The sequence below is a fragment of the Equus przewalskii genome, chromosome 13, assembly GCF_037783145.1.
Source record: "Equus przewalskii isolate Varuska chromosome 13, EquPr2, whole genome shotgun sequence".
NCBI lineage: Eukaryota > Metazoa > Chordata > Mammalia > Perissodactyla > Equidae > Equus > Equus przewalskii.
Window position 1 is genome coordinate 26444428 of NC_091843.1, and position 19068 is coordinate 26463495.

General features: G+C 41.8%; 1 protein-coding gene across 2 annotated transcripts; it reads left to right on the forward strand.

Moving 5' to 3' along the window:
- The first annotated feature begins 2569 nt into the window (after positions 1–2569).
- RBM22 (RNA binding motif protein 22) lies at positions 2570–13069 on the forward strand. 2 transcript variants are annotated; one of them, XM_070570448.1, is made up of 12 exons: positions 2570–2672; positions 3385–3701; positions 4128–4181; positions 5160–5189; positions 5811–5943; positions 6965–7065; positions 7164–7336; positions 8441–8641; positions 9605–9769; positions 10519–10607; positions 10810–10941; positions 11960–13069. In XM_070570448.1, exons 2-12 carry the CDS (start codon positions 3648–3650, stop codon positions 12088–12090), a joined length of 1263 nt encoding a protein of 420 aa, XP_070426549.1. In that variant the 5' UTR covers positions 2570–2672; positions 3385–3647; the 3' UTR covers positions 12091–13069. The 2 variants fall into 2 exon arrangements, with proteins under 2 accessions (XP_070426549.1, XP_008515452.1); XM_008517230.2 differs by having other exon boundaries at positions 3429–3701.
- Positions 13070–19068: the final 5999 nt, after the last annotated feature.

Genomic DNA, 19068 nt, shown 5'->3' on the forward strand with positions numbered 1-19068 from the left:
AGAGAGCAGCCTGGAGCAAACCCAGAAACTCAGAGCTAAGTCACTCAATTGCAATACTTTACTTATCCTCATTTTCTGGCAGTCAGGGGCATCTACAGTGAAATATATTTCACAGTTTGAGACACCTACATGAGATAATGACTTTGTGAAATGAAAGTAACATTAAAGAATATGGAATCAATCAGTGGGAAAGGTATTTCCTTCTGATTCCCGCCCCCTTCCCCATCCTGCTGGTTAAATCAAGGAAAAAAGTATCAATTGTCTGATGTTTGTAACATCTAACACTTAGTCATTTTTTTTAAACATAGGCTTCTGGCTCAGAGCCTTTGGCAGACAACAGTAGCTGCTTATTAAAAAATACTGTTTCATTTTCATTGTACTTGCTTTTAAGGCTACATCTAAACGTGATAATTTTCCATTTACAAAAATGATAAAAATTTTCCTCTTAAAATATTTTTAAGTAAAAGGGGTGACTCAGGAGCTCCACTCCTGCCTATGATGTAGATATCTGGAAAGAGTGTCACCCTACTCAAAAGGAAAAGGCAGACAGATGACGGAATCATAAATTTTATGGACCTATCAGAGAGCTGACGTGGCAGGGCAATCAGATAGCCTGCCTTTCAAGGAGGAACAGACCCCTGCAAGGATAGATCAGACATGCAGACTGGCTCACAGGTAGAAGAGCATAGGAGGAAGAAGTGCTGACCACCGTGCAAGCAGGTAAGAGGAAATTAACTAAAATGTTAAAGAATTCCCCAAGGCCAAATTTGGGCTAACTTGACAGGACAAAATTCCTGGGAGCCTAAGACACTAACGGAGCTGCGTGCATTCAGAACTGCTTTCCAAAACCTCCAGGTGTTCATGAGAAAGACCTGTGGGGAGGAGGGGGGATGCTGGAGCTCTACAGCCTGCCTTGGTCTGAAGGCACACAGGAGAGATCTGCAGGCAACTCTGCCTCCCCCTACCCAGACCCTTCCCTCATAAGGAGCAAGAAGGCCTAAGCCACTGCAGGAGGAACAGAAAATCCTGCCTCCACAGGGCACGGGTGAAGATGCACTGCTGCTGGCGCGAGGTACGGCAAAACCTCTACCCGTGGAGGGACGAGAGTCAGTCCTGACCCCAGGATTCTATACCAATACCATTAAAGTTCTTCTACAGGAAATGCAGGAAACTCCCCCACAAGGCCAGCCATAGATCCAAGTCAGGATTTGGCTGCTGCAGAGAGGAGGGGCAAGAATGCTGAGAAAAGACCCATTCCCAGGGCCTGGCCACAAAGGACCTACCAAAGACTGAGGCTGAATTAGATCAAAGAATCCCTGACCCCTCCCCGACTACCCACCTAGAAAGCGGCTAGTAACAAACTTCAGCAGCTGGGGGATGGGCAAGGGCATGGAGACATGCCACATGTGCAGGTGCGCAGGACAGCTGAAAGCTAAGGATGAAACAGGAACACTTGAGAAAAGTTCTTCAGCCCCAACCTAAAGCACAAAATAATGCTAGAGGATGTGAAATCTGCTGGAGGCAGCCATGGCAACAGCAAAACCCAAACCCAGCTCAGTTCCTGACTAGATTGACCAAACCCCACCCGAATGGCCTGACAGAAGAAGCAGCTTGCTCATTTCCAAGTATTAATACTATTTACCTCAGTCTCTACTGTGATATAAGCAATGACTGGTATTCAATAAAAATTTGAGATACACAAAGAAGCAAGAAAAACCACCCCATTCTTCACAGACGAAACAATCAACAAGACCATATACAGATATGACCCAGATGTTGGTATTATCGGACAGGGACTTAAACTCTGATTAACACGTTGAAGAATCTAGCTGAAAATACGGATAATATATATGAACAGATTTCAGCAGAGAGACAGAAACTATAAGAGACAAACTGAAATAAAAAACGCAGGATCAGAGATGAAGAGTATCTTCTCTGGGCTCCTCAGTAGACTTGTCATAGGCAAGGACTTGTTAATAATCAGGAAATTTAGAGATAGGTCAATAGAAATTAGCCAAACTGAAACCCAAGAAAGAGTGAAACAACAACAGAGTACTCAAGATCTATGGGACAATATCAAATGATCTAACGTGTAATTCGAGTCCCAGGTGGAGAAGAAACTAGGCAGAAGAATATTTAGAGAAGACATTGAAGAATTTTCAAAAGACAACAAACCACAGATCCAAGAAGCTCAGATAAACCCAAGCACTTTCTCATACAGGAAAATACATACTTTACATACAATCAAGTAATCCCACTCCTAGGTATTTACAAATGAAAGCCTATGTCCATACAATAACCTGTATGTGAATGTTTATAATGCCTTTATTTATAGTTACCAAAATCTGGAACAACTCAAATGTCCATCAATAGGCAAATGGATTTTTTAACCTTCTGGTATATCCATACAATGGAATTCTCAGCAATAAAAAGGAACAAATTACTGATTCATGTAACAATATGGGTGAATCTCAAATACAATATGTTAAGAAAAAACAGGCAGACCCAAAAGGCTATACAGGATTCCATTTATGACATTCTGGAAAAGGTAAAACTATAGCGTCAGAACACAGACCAGTGGTTGCCATGGACTGTGTGTGGGGAGAAATGGATGGACTCTGGCACAAGGGAACTTTTTGGGATGATGGAACTATTCTATATTTGTGGTGAATGTATGTAAAACTCATAACTGTACAACTAAAAGGGGTGACATTTTGCCGTACCTAAACTATTTTAAATAAACCTGTTTTTTAAAAATGGTGACAAACATATTAGGTAGTTTGATGATAGGATATGTCAAAAATTATGAAAGTGGTACCAGAATGCTTGAAATACATAAAGTACTGGCAGAGTGGTTATGAGTTGTTCCAAAAATGATATAAGAATGTATGTGTTGATCCATAAGACTCTTTTCATTTCAGAAGTTGTAAAGACAATACTATTGCCTTTGGATTTGTGGCTTTGCCATATATTAGCTACACGACCAGAAGCAAGTTACTTAATCTCTCTAACCTCAGTTTCCTTTTCTTTAAGAGGGACAATCACACCCGCTTAGAGGGTAGCGGTCGCCAGATAAAATATAGGACATTCAGCTAAATTTGACTTTCAGATAAACGAGTCATTTTTTTAGTGTAAATATCTTTGGGACATATTTATACTAACATACGGTTCGTTCTTTATCTGAAAGTCACATTTAACTAGCTGTTCTGTGTTTTTGCTTGCTGAATCTGGCAATCCCGCAGTGGGGTTTTTGTGAGAATTAAATAAGACTGGCACAGCAAGACGTTCGCCCAGCGTTTGGCATAATAAGCGCTCAGTGGGAGCTAGGGCTGTCTTAATCCCAGCCCCTCATTCATTACTTGTTCCTTTATTCTTTCACTCAAGTTTTAAATAAATCAATTGTACTCATGGCTCTTCATCCCAAGTAGCCAACTCGAAGGAATCACTAGAGTGTTAACACACCAGGACTCCAATTCAAAGAAGAAATTCCGAGCGGGCGACGTCATGGCGCACGACGCTCCGCCCCCAAGGGCGCGCATGACGCGTAAATAAGACGTCGACGGCCGGGGCCAGCCTCGGAGGCTCACGGGATTGTGGCGGTCCTCTCTCCAACTCGGAAGCTACGGCTGCCCCCGGGCGCGCTCAAGATGGCGACCTCTCTGGGCTCCAACACCTACAACAGGCAGAACTGGGAGGATGCGGTGAGTGTACCGGCCGGAGGAGGACGGGACGAGGCGGCGAAACCGCGCCTCCTGCGGGCGGGCAGGGCCGGGACTGCGGCGCGACCGAGGGAATTCCGGGGAGAAGCCAGCGCCGCGGCCTTGCTCGCCTGGAGCAGGAGGCTGGAGGGCGGCCCTCCCGCATGTTTGGAGGGAAGGGGATTTGCCAAGGTCCGGGACCCTTTCCATCCCTGCCCCCCGCACTCTATTCGAGCCGGCCTTTTCTCCCGCCTCCTGCCGGAAGTGCAGAGAGCGCCCCCTCCCGCGCCCCGGCCCGTGCTGGACCTCGGGTCCCTGCCCTGCTCTCCACCCTCGCCCCTCGCCTCCCCGCCCCCGTGCCCACGAGTGTGGCTGAGGTGGCAGGCTCTTCGGAGCCTGGTCCTCAACCAGATTTCCCATTTTCACCAGGACTTCCCCATTCTATGCCAGACGTGTCTTGGAGAAAACCCATATATCCGAATGGTGAGTGATCGCGTGTGAAGCAGGAGTTGTCCGTGTTCTGTCAATGTCACGGTCCTTGCACACTGTCCTTTGCAAACCCAAAGCGTAGGACGATTTGCAAAGACTGTCATGCTTATCCTCTCACTTTGGAACTCAGCGACAGTCCTGTGTTGTGGAAGTCATAGTAATAGCTAATATTGTTGAGCATTTACTTAGAGGGTAGATGTATTAACTAGAAGCGAAGAGCCTGTATATCTTTTTCATATATCGAATAAAGAGTGGAGCTGGGATTTATATTCAGATATTCTGACTCCAGGGACCTCAGCCAGTTAGGAGGAGAACCAGGACTAGAAACTAGGTTTCCTGACTCCCAATCAGATGCCTTTTGGCCGCTGCACCTTGTGTCTCTTTAGTGTAAGGCACTCCTTATCCTTATAAATAAAGATAAAATTAGTGTCAGCTAACATTTGATAATTGGGTTAGAGCTGTATTGTGATCAGTCTCAGAGGTGTTGATGTTGATAAGATGAAGATGTTTGAATAGCTTCTGGGAACAGAACATTTGCATGCAGGATATCAGCACAGGATGAGTCTGTGGTAGTTACCTTCTGACTAAACTTTGCAAAATGCGGTGACCATGGCTGCATCCTCCCTGACGTGGGGACCTTAGAAACTGTTAGGAATTTCATTTCTTGGGAGGGAACTTGGGAGCCAGAAGTGAATCTGAGAGTTGTGGCTGTGGGAAGACACATGCTTATCTGGCGTTAGATCTATAAGAGTCTCAAGAGATTATAACTCATAGTAGGTGCTTGGAATAAATAACCCCTCCACACACCCATACTCCCCCCCACCCCCCCAGCCAAATAAAAGGTGTTTCCCCAGCTCCTTTAAGATGCCAGGGAGCTTCAGACACATTTTTGAGGTTGCATTTAGGAAAGGAGCAGACATCTAGTCTTTTTCTTTCTGTAACTCCAGTTCTTTTCTATTTTTTCTATTTCAGACCAAAGAAAAGTATGGGAAGGAATGCAAAGTAAGTGTGCTTGTTTAAGAGTGATGATTTCATTTCATTTGCCTTTTCTCTACCAAAGTAGCCTTCAGCTTGCTGGGTTTGAGGTCCTCTGGTAAAAGTCAGTGCTGTACAACTTTCATATGTCACTTTCATACTCATTGGCTGTTAACTGTTTAGTGTGGGAGGTAAGAAAATGAGCCCTTTAATGTAGGGGTTTTTAACCTGGTGTCTGTGGATGGGCTTTGAACTCCCTGAGATATTATACCAAGTGTTGTGTGACTATGTACATGAGCATTTTAGCTGAGGAGGAAGGTCACAGCTGCCATAAGATTCTCAAAGGAGTCTGTGACACTCCTCACTCACCCTAAAAAAGATTAAGGGTCAAATTATTAATGGTGGTTATCTCTAGGGTGGAGAGAACTTTGAGTATTTCGTTTCTGTAGTATGTGAATTTTTGCAACTGCTGCGGAAGGGTGTTGTAGATGGGATTGAACATCAGGTGGCATTTACTAGATGATTACTAAGGTCCCTTCTAAACCCTAGACTCAGAGATCCTTTCTTTGAGTCCCCCATTGTTATTGTCTCCTGGATTGATGTCCAGGTCAGGACCATTAACTCTCTGGCTCTTACTTGGTGTTAAAGATCTGTGCCAGGCCGTTCACAGTGTTTCGCTGGTGCCCTGGGGTCCGCATGCGTTTCAAGAAGACAGAAGTATGCCAGACCTGCAGTAAATTGAAGAATGTCTGTCAGACTTGCCTCTTGGACCTCGAGTATGGTACGTTTGCCTTGTCCCGTAGAGCTGAAGGCGTTTTTTTGTCTCTCATTTCTTACACTGTCTCTGGTTGTGACCCCACTTTAGAATGTCTGCTGTGGTCTGCTTTTCCCAGGAAGAGGAGAACCTTACTAGGCCCTTCTAGAGTCCTCCTGAACGATAGTAGGAACTTAAGGAAAAGTTGGGAATTAATCAGAACTGGCCTTAACCTCCCTCAAGTACATCCCTGTGGCCAAGGGGAGGTAAAGGCATCATTCCCGTGTTAGGTAATTTCTTTGCCTTGGGCTTCCTTCTGGATGCAAAGCTTGCTTCCCAATCCCTGCCAGTGTTCATAGGCTAATTGTGCTTTAGGTTTTTGTCTCAACTGTTGTTAGGACTGATATGTTACTACTGTTTCAGAGTATCTGCTTTGGAGAGTGATTTTTTTTTTTTTAACTGCCGGTGATTTTTTGTGTATGAGAAAAATACTTTTTCAGCAGGAATTTTTGTTATACAATAAAATAAAAGGAAAATATGAGTTTGTGTGTGTTAAGTTCAGAAAGTTACTCTACTAATTAGAGTTCTGGATATATGTTATTTAGTATTATTTGTATGTTAGTTAAGGAGGTGTTCTGGAATACAGCGACCCATATATGCCTCTGACTATCCAGAGGAGCTGTAGGACCAGCCTAAAACTAAACTACTTGTTGCATTTATTTTAAATAAATTGTGTTATAATAAAAGCTAGATACATTATTAATTTACAGGTCAAATCTGATGCTAACCAAAGTTTGTTTATCTGAAAGATTTTCTAAAACATTATTTCATCAAATTTCGTGACAGCTCAGGAATTTGGACAGTTTCTTAGAATGCTCTGTAGCGGTATTTGCCTGGTGGTGCTAAAGATTTTGAATAAAAATATACTAAAGCCTCTGTTAGCAAATAAAGTGGAGAAGAGAAGGATGATATTGTATTCCTTGTGCATATTCAGTATGGGTATGTTTTAAAGTGTATCTGAGTTTTTTCCTCCTTTTCTTTGTCCCAGGCCTGCCCATCCAGGTTCGTGACGCAGGGTTGTCTTTTAAAGATGACATGCCAAAGTCAGATGTCAACAAAGAGTACTACACACAGAATATGGAGAGAGAGGTATGCTGCCACTCTTGATGTAGTTTTATATTTGAGAAAAGAATCCTAGTGGATACTGTCTATATAATTTATCTTTTGAATTTGTCATTCCTGTGTAGATTTCTAACTCTGATGGAACACGGCCAGTTGGCATGCTGGGGAAAGCCACATCCACCAGTGACATGCTGCTCAAACTGGCCCGGACAACACCCTACTACAAAAGGAATCGACCCCACATTTGCTCCTTCTGGGTGAAAGGAGAATGTAAGAGAGGAGAGGAGTGTCCGTACAGGCAAGAGCTGAGCTGCATTTTCAGTATTTGCTTCAGATGATTAGTTATCTAAGAAGTGGGAGATGCTAGCTTAAGCTTAAACTATTTCTACTTTAAAATCTAAAAGTTTATATATACAACTAGGGGGATATACCTCATGACTTAAGACTATTAAATTTAGAAGAGCTTGTTTTTTTGGGTTTTTTTGGGGGGGTGAGGAAGATTTGCTCTGAGCTAACGTCTGTTGCCAATCTTCCTCTTTTTACTTGAGGAAGATTAGCCCTGAGCTAACGTCTGTGCCAGTCTTCCTCTATTTTGTATGTGGGTCACTGCTACAGCATGGCTGACAAGTGGTGTAGGTCCACGCCTGAGATCTGAACCTGCAAACCTGGGTTGCCAAAGCGAGCCTGCTGGACCCTAACCACTGTGCCACAGGGCTGGCCCCAAATTGTTGTTCTTACTTATAATAGAACTTTTACTTATAACTAAACCTTGGGAAACTAAACTGCTGTGCCATGTAACCTGGACGTTGACCCTAAAAGTTTCTACCTGAGTTGTAAGTCTTTGCTGTCTTGGTCTAACTGGCTTGAATCTCAGTGTGTAGTTGAAGTCAAGTTAAGGCCAGGCTTCTAAGGGGCTGTGAGTATGTTTCAGTCAAGACTGCCAAGCGTCTGGATTAGGGGTTCTTAACTGGGGGTTGGTTGATCCCACTCCCACCAAAATTATCTATGCCTTTTTCTAGGCCTAGGTCCGTAGCTTTCATCAGACTCTCGGTGGAATGCAAGACCTCAGATATGTTAAGAACCACTGACCTGGAGAGGGATAGCCATGTTTTGGTTACCATTTGTTTTGGGGTAGATCGTGGCAAAAGCATTTCTTTATACAGAAACCCTACTTGCCACTCTACATGGCCATTTAAATGGCTTTCCTAAAAGGCTGGCAAGTCCTTGTGTGATAGAGTAAATCACTTGATATTAGCTCTATTTTGATAATTATGTTTTGGTATGGCCAGGGTTTTTGGTTCAAAGGCATTTCAGGGTATGTATTTGTAGCTACTATTGGGTGATACCTATAAATTTTTTTCCTTTGTTTCACCTTTACGCATTGTTCTTTCTTGAACCATAGACATGAGAAGCCTACAGATCCAGATGACCCCCTTGCTGATCAGAACATTAAAGACCGATATTATGGAATCAATGACCCTGTAGCAGATAAGCTTCTGAAGCGGGCTTCAACCATGCCTCGTCTGGACCCACCAGAGGACAAGACTATCACCACGCTGTATGTTGGTGGTCTGGGTGACACCATCACTGAGACAGACCTGAGGTTTGTGCATGTAATTGTATGAACTATTTTCGCTTTTAACTGCCCTGGAATAATTTTTTGGCAAAAACACAGGCAAGCATGGTAATTCTGTACAAGGCACGTTTTTCTTTAGCCACTCTACAGTTAATACGTATCATGCTGACTAGAATCTTTAGAAAATTGTCTTTTATGGTGTCAGAGTAGTAATGTTAATCTACAGTGCTTATTCCATCCTTGCATATGGTAATAATTATAGGAGATTGTATTTGATCTAATAGCCAATTCAAATGTTTTGAAGATGGCACATATCCAGATATGATTAATTATGTAGAGAGGGAGAGCTTTGCAATTATAAAACTCTTACGGTTTAAATGGTTGGCTTTTTAAAGAGATTGGTATTTGGTAAGTTTGGATTATTCTTAGCTTGTATTTTGCTTGGCTGAGTGAGACATCTGGGCAGATAGTGATGGAAATTACTGCTTCCGAAGAGAGACAGTGGAGAAGAAACTCCTATAAGTGTATCAGCTGCCCTTGGTAGCCTTTCTCCATTAAACTCTGTCTAAGTGAGCTAGACGGTCCCCGGGGGTTGACAGACTTTCTTCGTTCCTCCTCCTTCTCTTTTTCTTTTTTACAACCTTTAAAATGTTTTTTTAACATTCTTGGTTCATGGGCCAGTGGGGCTGTAGTTTGCCAACCCCTTATCTAGAGTTTAGGCCCTTAAGGAACCTACTGGAGCCCCCTTTCCTCCATGAGAAAAACCCTGAGATGTTTGATAACCTTTGTTTACTCATGATCTTTCTTGCCCTTGATATGCAGCACCCCCAGTAGGGTAGGCTGTTGGGGGAACTACCTGTTGGTAGTTAGGCAGGTAACCGTGGGGCCGCCCGCCTTGTAGTGAATCAGTGAAAGAGTTAATCCATTTTCAGTCTCCTAGAATGTTCATGTGTTGTTAACTCTTGTTTTCCTCTGCCTGTCTCTCTTCAGAAATCATTTCTACCAGTTTGGAGAGATCCGGACGATCACCGTGGTGCAGAGACAGCAGTGTGCTTTCATCCAGTTTGCCACGAGGCAGGCTGCAGAAGTGGCGGCTGAGAAGTCCTTTAATAAGTTGATTGTCAATGGCCGCAGGCTCAACGTGAAGTGGGGAAGGTGAAAATTAGACTATTTTTAAATGTCTTTATTGAGATTTTCGAGAAACTGTTTCATTATTTGGAGACTGGTAAGCTTTTGGTGAATAGCTTAAATCAGTAGGACCTTTAAAAAGAATTTTTCATTCTCTATATTATACTTCACGCCTTTGGCTGTTGGGAGGATGCTGCTTTGGAAATTTATTCAGGGTTTTGGTGTAGTAATCTCCTCCTTTGAAGAGTCATGATTTTTGTGATCAGCTATTATAGACCAAGTATAACTGCCAGGGTATGAAGGGTGGATTTGAGAGTTTACAAATGAATTAGACCTAGATTCCGTTCTCTCCAGGCTGATTGTCTAGTGGAGAAGAATAGCTAATTTAAGTTTGAAAGTGATGATGACACAAGAGAGACACAGGTAAAATGCCCTGAAAGTTCAAAGGCAGAAGGTGTTTCTTGCTTGGAGTCGGGAAGGAGCTGGCTCATGGCGGCAGCAGCCCATCTGGAGTGCTTCCTGTGTGCTGAGTAAGCGTGTGCCAAACCGTACATGTGCCTCTTCTAGTCCTCACAACAGCTCTGGCGGATTTTGAACCCAGGTCTTTCTGGCTTCAAAACCTTTACTCTTAGCCACTCTGCACTGTGGCATTTATGGGAAAAGAGTGTGCTGAAGAGGAGGCAAGGAGCAAAGGAACTCCCCTGGGACCATGAGAAGCAGAGGTGTGATGGAAGGTGGGACAAAGTGCTGATGTAGTGTGTGTCTGTGTCTCCCAGGTCCCAAGCAGCCAGAGGAAAAGAAAAAGAGAAGGATGGAACCACAGACTCTGGAATCAAGCTAGAGCCGGTTCCAGGACTGCCAGGAGGTGAGTGCAGACTTTCTGTCTACCAAGTAGACGGCTGTCTTCAGATAGACTGCCTTGATGTTCCGAGGTTAGAAGAGACTCAGGCCTCTGGCTCCTGCAGCAGCTCTGTTCTCCCAGCAGGACCTCCAGGATTTAACGGTGGAGGGAACAGTGTTGCACAGTTGTCTTCCCCTATAAAGGTTGGCTATTTTCTCTTCTCCAGCTCTTCCTCCTCCTCCTGCAGCAGAGGAAGAAGCCTCTGCCAACTACTTCAACCTCCCCCCAAGTGGTCCTCCAGCTGTGGTGAACATTGCCCTGCCGCCGCCCCCTGGTATCGCCCCACCCCCACCCCCAGGTAACGTTCATCTTCCTTCTTAGTAAATAGGTCTGACTTAGCCTGGGGCGATCTTTGTGAAAGTCTTGTCTTCACACCTCACCATCACGTCTAACTTGTCTAAATCCTTGGAGTTTGCCCCATAGAAGTCTGCATGTAAAGCTGATTTGTTAGGATTCCTGATGGTTCGGTTTTTTTCCTGGAAGGTCTCCAGTTTTCTGAAGATCTGAGTATGTGTGTAGTCAGAGAGGGAGTTACTGGATTGCAGTGATCTGTCACCAGTTGTTCCCTGTTCTAAACTAAATCCTAACTGATGCCCGAGCACCATGGCTCATGGTGTCAGCTGTGGACGTGTGTCATTTCACAATGCGTTTATTACCTGTCTGCAACAAGATAAGAAGCTGGTGCCAGAAGATAAATTCAGTAAGACAGTCTTGTTACAAAAAAACTGTCAGAAAAACAGTGTGCTTGGTCACATCATTAAGTTACATTTTGGCTCAGGCTCAGTTACATTTGGCTCAGTTCAAGGACCGGCACTTTGTGTAGCACTGTGTATGGCACCTACAAAATGTCAGGTGACAGTGTGAGCAGTTCAGTCAGTCACGAGTAGCCAGTTGTCCTGTGGCAGAGTTCCCATTCTCCCTGCAGAAAAGTCCTGGTTTCTGAACAGCCTCCATTCTAGTATAAAGCGTTGAGGTTAATGTTGACAGGGTCCTGCCATCAGCCTGATTTCTTCCTCACCTTTCAGATTCTGATCAAATTTGTCTGGTAGGATTGGCATGTTTGGTAGATAGCAGAGGCTCAGATGACATCCTAGCAGATACCTTGAGTCTGTGGAGTTTTCTTTTAACCTGGTCTGAGGAAAGGTTTCCAAAACCAAGGTCGACATTCCTAAGCAAGTCTGGTGAGCTGACATTTTCTAAAGCCCCTCATCCATTTGATTTCTATGTAGGTGGTTTTGACTTCAGAAAGATTGAGAGGTTTCAAAGGTTGTCAAGGGAACTACAGGCCTAACAAATTTGTCCTCTCCCATCTGCAGGTTTTGGGCCACACATGTTCCACCCAATGGGACCACCCCCTCCTTTCATGAGGGCTCCAGGACCAATCCACTATCCTTCTCAGGACCCTCAGAGGATGGGAGCTCATGCCGGGAAACACAGCAGCCCCTAGCACATTATCACCACTCTGGGGCTCTGCAGAAGAAAGGGCGCTTAAAAATCCCAGTAAATGAATCTTGGAATAAATCTATTTTTCCTTCCTTTGTAGTTTCCATGGTAGCTGAATGTGTTCAGATGTGGGCAGTTGGAGAACGACAGTCATGCTTTCCTACACGTATTCAAAGGATTGATGGACCTCAAATAAGCTGCCATTAACACATCTGTTTACTACTATAACGTTACTAATAAAACTTAGTGCCTGTTCCCTTTACCTCTGTGGGGAACAAGCAGCTGGGTGAATTGGAATGTCCAGCGGAGTTACCATCCCCATTATATGTTCATTTTGTATCTTTTTTGGGGGGAAAAAAAAATTGACCTGCGGTAAAAAAAACTTTTGACCATTTTTATGTCCATTGAGTATTTTCCTTTTTATCATCTAAAAAAAGATTACTAGTCCTAATCATTGTAGTGGCATGAGTGTGATATAACACATCCGAAGTCACACCCTCAGAAAGACAAGGAGAAACCAGCACCCAGCACAGCCCAGACCTTTTCTTACCTCTCCTTTCCTCGTTTATTACTAAAGGCATCTGGCTGATAGTTGTACGTCTGCGCTACCAAAAAAAGACAAAAATTAAAATTACTTCTTAGTCCTATCAATCGGATGGAAACATGTCATGGAGCTGTGTATGATTGAAGAAACCTGGTGTCTGGGATGAAATCTTAAAGAACTTCCTGTAAAACACTGTAACAAACTGTGAAACAGAAAGCCTTGGCGTGCGTCTGAGTGGAAGACTGACCTGCCGCTGGGATTCTGGTCTTCAGCACTCACCTGCACGTGTCTTCAGTCCCATTCAATTCCCTGCTTCTGCGCGGGGCACTGTGTTTGGTCTTAGAATGTTTGGATATAACTGAATTGTAGATGGTAACAATAATTTGATGTTGTGTTGTTTTTTGTTTTTAAAAAAATTAAAACGGGTCAATTTTCAAAATGTTGTTATAGGCTTATTTCTAGATTTCTGTTTTCTTTGTCCTTCGGTAGCTCAACTTGAGGTCAGTGGCAGTTACAAACAAGGTGCATAGAAATGTAAACTTTTGCTGTTGACTGTTTTGATCTTTCTGTATCCGTTCTGTGCTGGGCCTTTTTAGTACTTGATGTCAGAGCTTAGTGGTGAGGTTGAAATAAGATGATGCACGGAAGGCACTCAGCACAGAGCGTGCCACGTGGTGGTTGATAAATGATAGCTTGAAAGTCATCCTGATATTAGACAAGTCATTTTAAAGGAGACAGGCAAAGTTTATCTACAAATCCATTTTTTCTGAAACCAATTCTATGTCACTTTTATCTAAAATATATACTTAGGGGATGGCCATACCCCATATAACACCGTTTTTTGAGTTTCTCTGGAGAATTTGTTTTCCTCTAGAGGGCTTTACCTTGCCTTTTTTTTCCTTTTAAGATTTAAAAGTTAATCTAGAAGGGCTTAGAAAATTTGCGTTTATTTCTGGTAATAGCTAATGTGAAGCCATGTAGGGTACTTCCCGTATTCTGACACCATTTTGGGTGGGGTTTTTTTGTGGGAGTTTTTGGGCCTACTTTTGAGCATGTAAAAGATTTTTAGCCAATTTGTGAATAAGATGTGAATCATGTAGTGTTTTAATAATTGCCAAATTTGATTATTTATATCTATACATATATACATGTGTAAATATATGACTATCTAATTGTATATTCTTGCCTTTTTGAGAAGAAGATTCTAAATTTTGTGCACTGACTATGGATATATTTTCCTGAAAAGCATAAGCCACCACAAATTGAAGTATAGAATAGATGTTCAATTACCCCATTTTAAGTAAGTTGGAATTAGCATTTAGATTTTGGTGAAAACTCAGGCACTTACCAAACTCCATTTCCTTTTCCTCTAGGACACACAGCTGGGGGTACACTTGGGAAAAAGTAACCTTTGGCATTCCCAGACCTGGTCTGTAAATCATCTCACCCAATCCTATGAGCTCTTCCCCGTCTGCTGGCTGAATGCATGGGAGGAGGACCCCAGGAAGATGGCAGAGTCACAGAATGCTAGGAGTCTGGCTTCCTCTGTCGCTGCTTTGAGGAGACCATTGTGATAGGAATTTTGTTACAGTAAGCCACTGAGACCTGGGTTTATCTGTTACAGCATCTAGTGTTACTCTAATAACATAGATGTAGTCAAATCTGATCGCAAAGAACATTTAAAAGCCACTTTTGTTATACTGAGTAATGGTTTAAACGACTCTGGAGCCCGATTACCTGAATTCAGATCCCTCCTTCAGCACGTCCCAGCTGTGGACCTCGGGCACCTTACTTAACCTCTGTCTGGGTGTCATAACGCCTCACCTCCTAACCCTTCCTGCTGCCTGGAGTATTTTGTTGTTGTTTAGAGATTGACACCTGAGCTAACATCTGTTGCCAATCTTCTTTTTTTTCTTCTTTTCCCCCAAAGCCCCCCAGTACATAGTTGTATGTTCGAGTTGTAGGTCCCTCTGGTTGTGCTATGTGGGACGCCGTCTCAGCATGGCCTGATGAGCAGTCCCTGCCTGATGCCATGTCCGCACCCAGGATCCGAACTGCCTATAGTATTTTGAGCTTCTCCCCTCATGGAGAAGACTCAGAAGGTATAGCATGACAACTGGAGAAAGGCAGTGACTGCCCGTGGGGCCAAGAGGGAGATGTGACATGTTTTGGAAGCCAAATCATTGAGACATTGTAACCTGAGATGAAGGGAAGTGAAAGAGGAGGAATGTAGGGTGACCCCCCTAGGTCTCCGACTCAGTCAACTGTGTGGAAAGATGCCTTCTCCTGAGATAGAGAATGCTGGGAGAGGAGAGTGAGACTGGGAAGCAGGAGTAGGGAAATGTGAGTCCAATAGGAGACCTGGTGAGTTTAAGTGACCTGTGAGACAGACCCGTGGAAATTCTCTGCCCAACGGGAATTAGAGCTTAAGTGAGATCAAGGTTTGGGAGTTGGCAGTGGCGTGATGGCATTCGAAGCCCTGAGTGTGGAATGAAATCCTCCAGGATAGGGATATAGAACATTAGCTCTTAAACTTCGTCGGTCTGAGTGCGCTCCTAGGTGCCTCATAAGTTGGTGAGGCAGAGATCGCCCTTGGAGAAACACTAGCACAGAATGAGATGACTTGTAAGATACGAAAATGCTGCCCTCCCCGGAAATCCTGTGGTCTTCATATTTCTCGCTGACATTTTATTATAAAAATTTCCTAACATACAGAAAAGTTGAAAGAATTTTACTGTGAACAATGATATATCCACTAACTAGATCTGCAATTCACCTTTTGCCCTATTTGCTTCATCACATACCTACCTATTCATTCCTCAATGCATCCATTGATCTATTTTTCATGCATTTCAGAGTAAATTGAAGACATCAGTACACTTTACCTTTAAACTCTTTACGTATTTAACTAGAGGTCAAAATTTGTTTATAAATTTTCTAGGTAAAATTTACATATATTAAGATGCACAGATCTTGAATATGCCATTCAAAAGGTTTGACAATGAATACACTATGGGACCCAAACCTTTGTCAAGATGTAAAACGTTACCACCACTCCAGAAAGTTTCCCCTGCTCTTCTCAGTCAATACCCGTGCCCACCAATCTCCGAGGCCACTGTTATTGTGATTTTTTTCAGCGTAGATTAGTTTTACTGATTTTAGAGCTTCACATAAGTGGAATCATGCAGTATGAACTCTGTGTTTGGCTGCTTTCCAACAGCATGGTATTTCTGAGAATCATCTCTGATGTGTTCCAGTCCTTCCTTTTTATTGTTGAGTAGCATTCCATTGTATGACTATACCATTGCTTATCTATCAATGTTCTGCTGTTATGAATTAAAACTGCTATGAATATCCTTGTACAATTTTTTTGGTGGATATATGTTTTTATTTCTCTTGAATAAATATTTTGGAATGGAATTACTGGATCATAGGGCAGGTATATGTTTAGTTTTAAAAGAAACTGTTGGCCATTTTTCCAAAGTGGGTGTACCATTTTACATTCCCACCAAGAATGTATGAGAGTTCCATTTGCTCTAGAACATCTCCAAAATTTGATATAAACGGTCTTTTAAATTTTAGCAATTCTGGTGGGTGTATGGCAGTATTTCATCGTGGTTTGCGTTTCCATTATGACAAATAAATTGAGCACCTTGTCAAGTACTTATTGGTACTTATACATCTTTTGTGAAGTACCTGTTCAAATATTCTGGCCATTTTTATTGGGCGTCAGTCTTTTTATTAACTAGTTATAGGAGTTTAAAAATATATATATCCCAGATATTAGTCCCTTGCCAGATGTATGTTTGCAAATATTTTCTCATGATCTGTGGCTTGCCTCTTAACTTTCCCGATGATGTCTTTTGATGAGTAGAGGGTTTTCATTTTAAGGAAGTTTGATTTATTGTGTAGTCTGCCAAACTCTGTGTTAGTTTTCCAGGGCTGCCGAATGACGTATCCTAAACTGGGTGGCTTAAATAACAGACGTTTACTGTCTCGCCTTTTGGTGGTTAGATGTCCAAAATTAAGGTGTGGCAGGATCGACTCTTTCTGAGGCTGTGAGAATCTGTCTCAGGCCTCTCTCCTCGCTTCTGGTGTTTGCTGGCCATCTTTTCATCCTTGACTTGTAGAAATGTCACCTGGATCTCTGACTTCATCTTCACACGGCCTTCTCCCTGTGTGAGTGTCTCTGTCCAAATTTCCCCTTTTATAAGGACACCAGTCACATTAGCTTAGGGCCCACCCTAATGACCTCCTTTATTGTTTGTTGAAAAGATTGTCCTTTTTTAGGTCTGTTGCATTTCTATATAAATTTTAAAATCAATTTATCAATTTCTACAAAACCATTGGACTACGACTGGGATTGTGTTGAATCTGTAGATCGATTTGGGAAGAACTGACGTCTTAACAATATTGAGTCTTCCAATCTACGAGCAGGGTGTATGTCTCCACTTAATGTAATCTTCTTTAATCTCTCGCAGGAGTATTCCTACTTTCAGTGTACAGCTCTTGCAAGATCTTTGTTACATTTATTACTAAGAACTTTGTGATTTGTTGCTATTGCAAATGGAATTTTTAAAAATTTGTTTTCCAATTGTTGCAGCTAATATGTAAAAATACAATTGATTTTTGTATATCAATCCTGTTTCCTGTGAACTTGCTGACCTCACTCAGTACTTCTGGTGGTCGTTTTGTAGATTCCTGTGATGATCTATGTAAACAATAACGTCATCTGCAAATAGAGACTATTTTACTTATTTATTTCCAATCTTATGCCTTTTCTTTCTTCTTCTTGCCTTGCTGAACTGGCTAGGACCTTGAGTCATATATTAAATAGAACTAGTGAGAGTAGATATCTTTATCTTTTTCCTAATCTTAGGGGGAGAGCTTTCAGTATTTCCCCATCAAGTGTGATATTAGTGATTTTTTTTTTTTTTGCTGCCTTTTAGCAGAATGAAGAAGTCCAAATTTTCTGAGAATCTTCACCATAAATTGTTGTTGAATTTTGTCAGTGCTTTTTTGCATCATGTGGTTTTCTCTCTTACTATGTTTATGTGGTAAATTACATTGACTGATTTTTAAATGTTAAACCAAGGTTGCATTCCTGGGATAAACCTAACTTAGTCATAATGTATTTTATTTTTATTTATTTTAAAATTTTTATTTTATTTTTTCCCCAATTTGACTGTGATATAATTGACTTATAACGCTGTATTAAAGTGTACGACATAAGAATTTGATATATGTATATATTGAGAAATGATCACCAAAACAAGTTTAGTTAACATCACCTCACATAGCTACAAAAGTTTTTTCTTGTGCTGAGAACTTTTTAAGACCTACTCTCTTGGCAACTTTCAAATATGCAACACTGTATTGTTAACTATAGTCACCCTGCTGTACGTTACATCCCACGACTTATTTATCTTATAACTAGAAGTTTGTGCCTTTTGACCACCTTCACCCATTTGAAGCCATATGACCCAATATGGTCATAATGTATTTTATATATTTATTTATAAATCATATATTCACGTACTTATAAACATATATACAACTTGTTTTTTGTGTCTATGGTCATGAGAGATGTTAGTCTTGAATCTTCTTTTCTGTAACATCTCTGTCAGGCTTTTTCTGGCCTTATAAAATGTGTTGGAAATATTACTCTTCCTCTGTATTCTGAAAGAGTTGGTGTAACATTGCTGTTATGTTTTCCTTAAATGTTTGAAACAATTCACCAGTGAAACCATCTCTGTCTGGGCCTGGAGTTTTCTTTGTGGGATTTTTTTCTTTTGTTTTAAAACCATTTTTAAAAAACCCTTAGATTTACAGAAAAGTTGCAAAGATAATACAAAGAGTTCTCGTATACTCTTTGTCCAGCTTCCCCTAATGTTGACATTTTACATAGCTGTGGTGTAGTTGTCAAAATTAAGAAGTTAACGTTGGCACAATACTATTAACTAAACTAAGTCTTTCTTTGGATTTCACCCTTTTTTCCCTGTAATATCCTTCTTTCTGTTCCAGAATCCAATCCAGGCTACCACTTTACATTTAATTGTAATGTCTCCTTAGTCTCCTCCAATCTGTGACAGTTTCTCAATCTTTCCTTGTTTTTCATGACTTCGATAGATTTAAAGAGTACTGGTCTGATATTTTGTAGAATGTCTCTCAATTTGGGTTTGACTGATGTTTTCTCATGATTAGACTGGGTTTACAGATTTTGGGGAAAATATCACAAGGGGAATTTCCCTTCTCATAATCTTATATCAGGAATTTGAATATCACTGATGATTTTAATCTTCATCACTGCGTTCAGGTGGTATCTTCTAGATTTCTTCTTTGTAAAGTTACTATTTCCCCTTCCTATGCTCTATCATTGGAAACAAGTCACTAAGTCCAATCTATAATCAATAGGAGGGGAATTAAGCTCCACCTCCT

Excerpts from the sequence above, each read along its gene's own strand:
- RBM22 (XM_070570448.1), top strand. The coding sequence starts at position 3,648 with ATGGCGACCTCTCTGGGCTCCAACACCTACAACAGGCAGAACTGGGAG. Across the intron at positions 4,182-5,159 it reads AAAACCCATATATCCGAATG|ACCAAAGAAAAGTATGGGAA; the intron begins GTGAGTGATCGC and ends TTTCTATTTCAG. Across the intron at positions 7,337-8,440 it reads GGAGAGGAGTGTCCGTACAG|ACATGAGAAGCCTACAGATC; the intron begins GCAAGAGCTGAG and ends CTTGAACCATAG.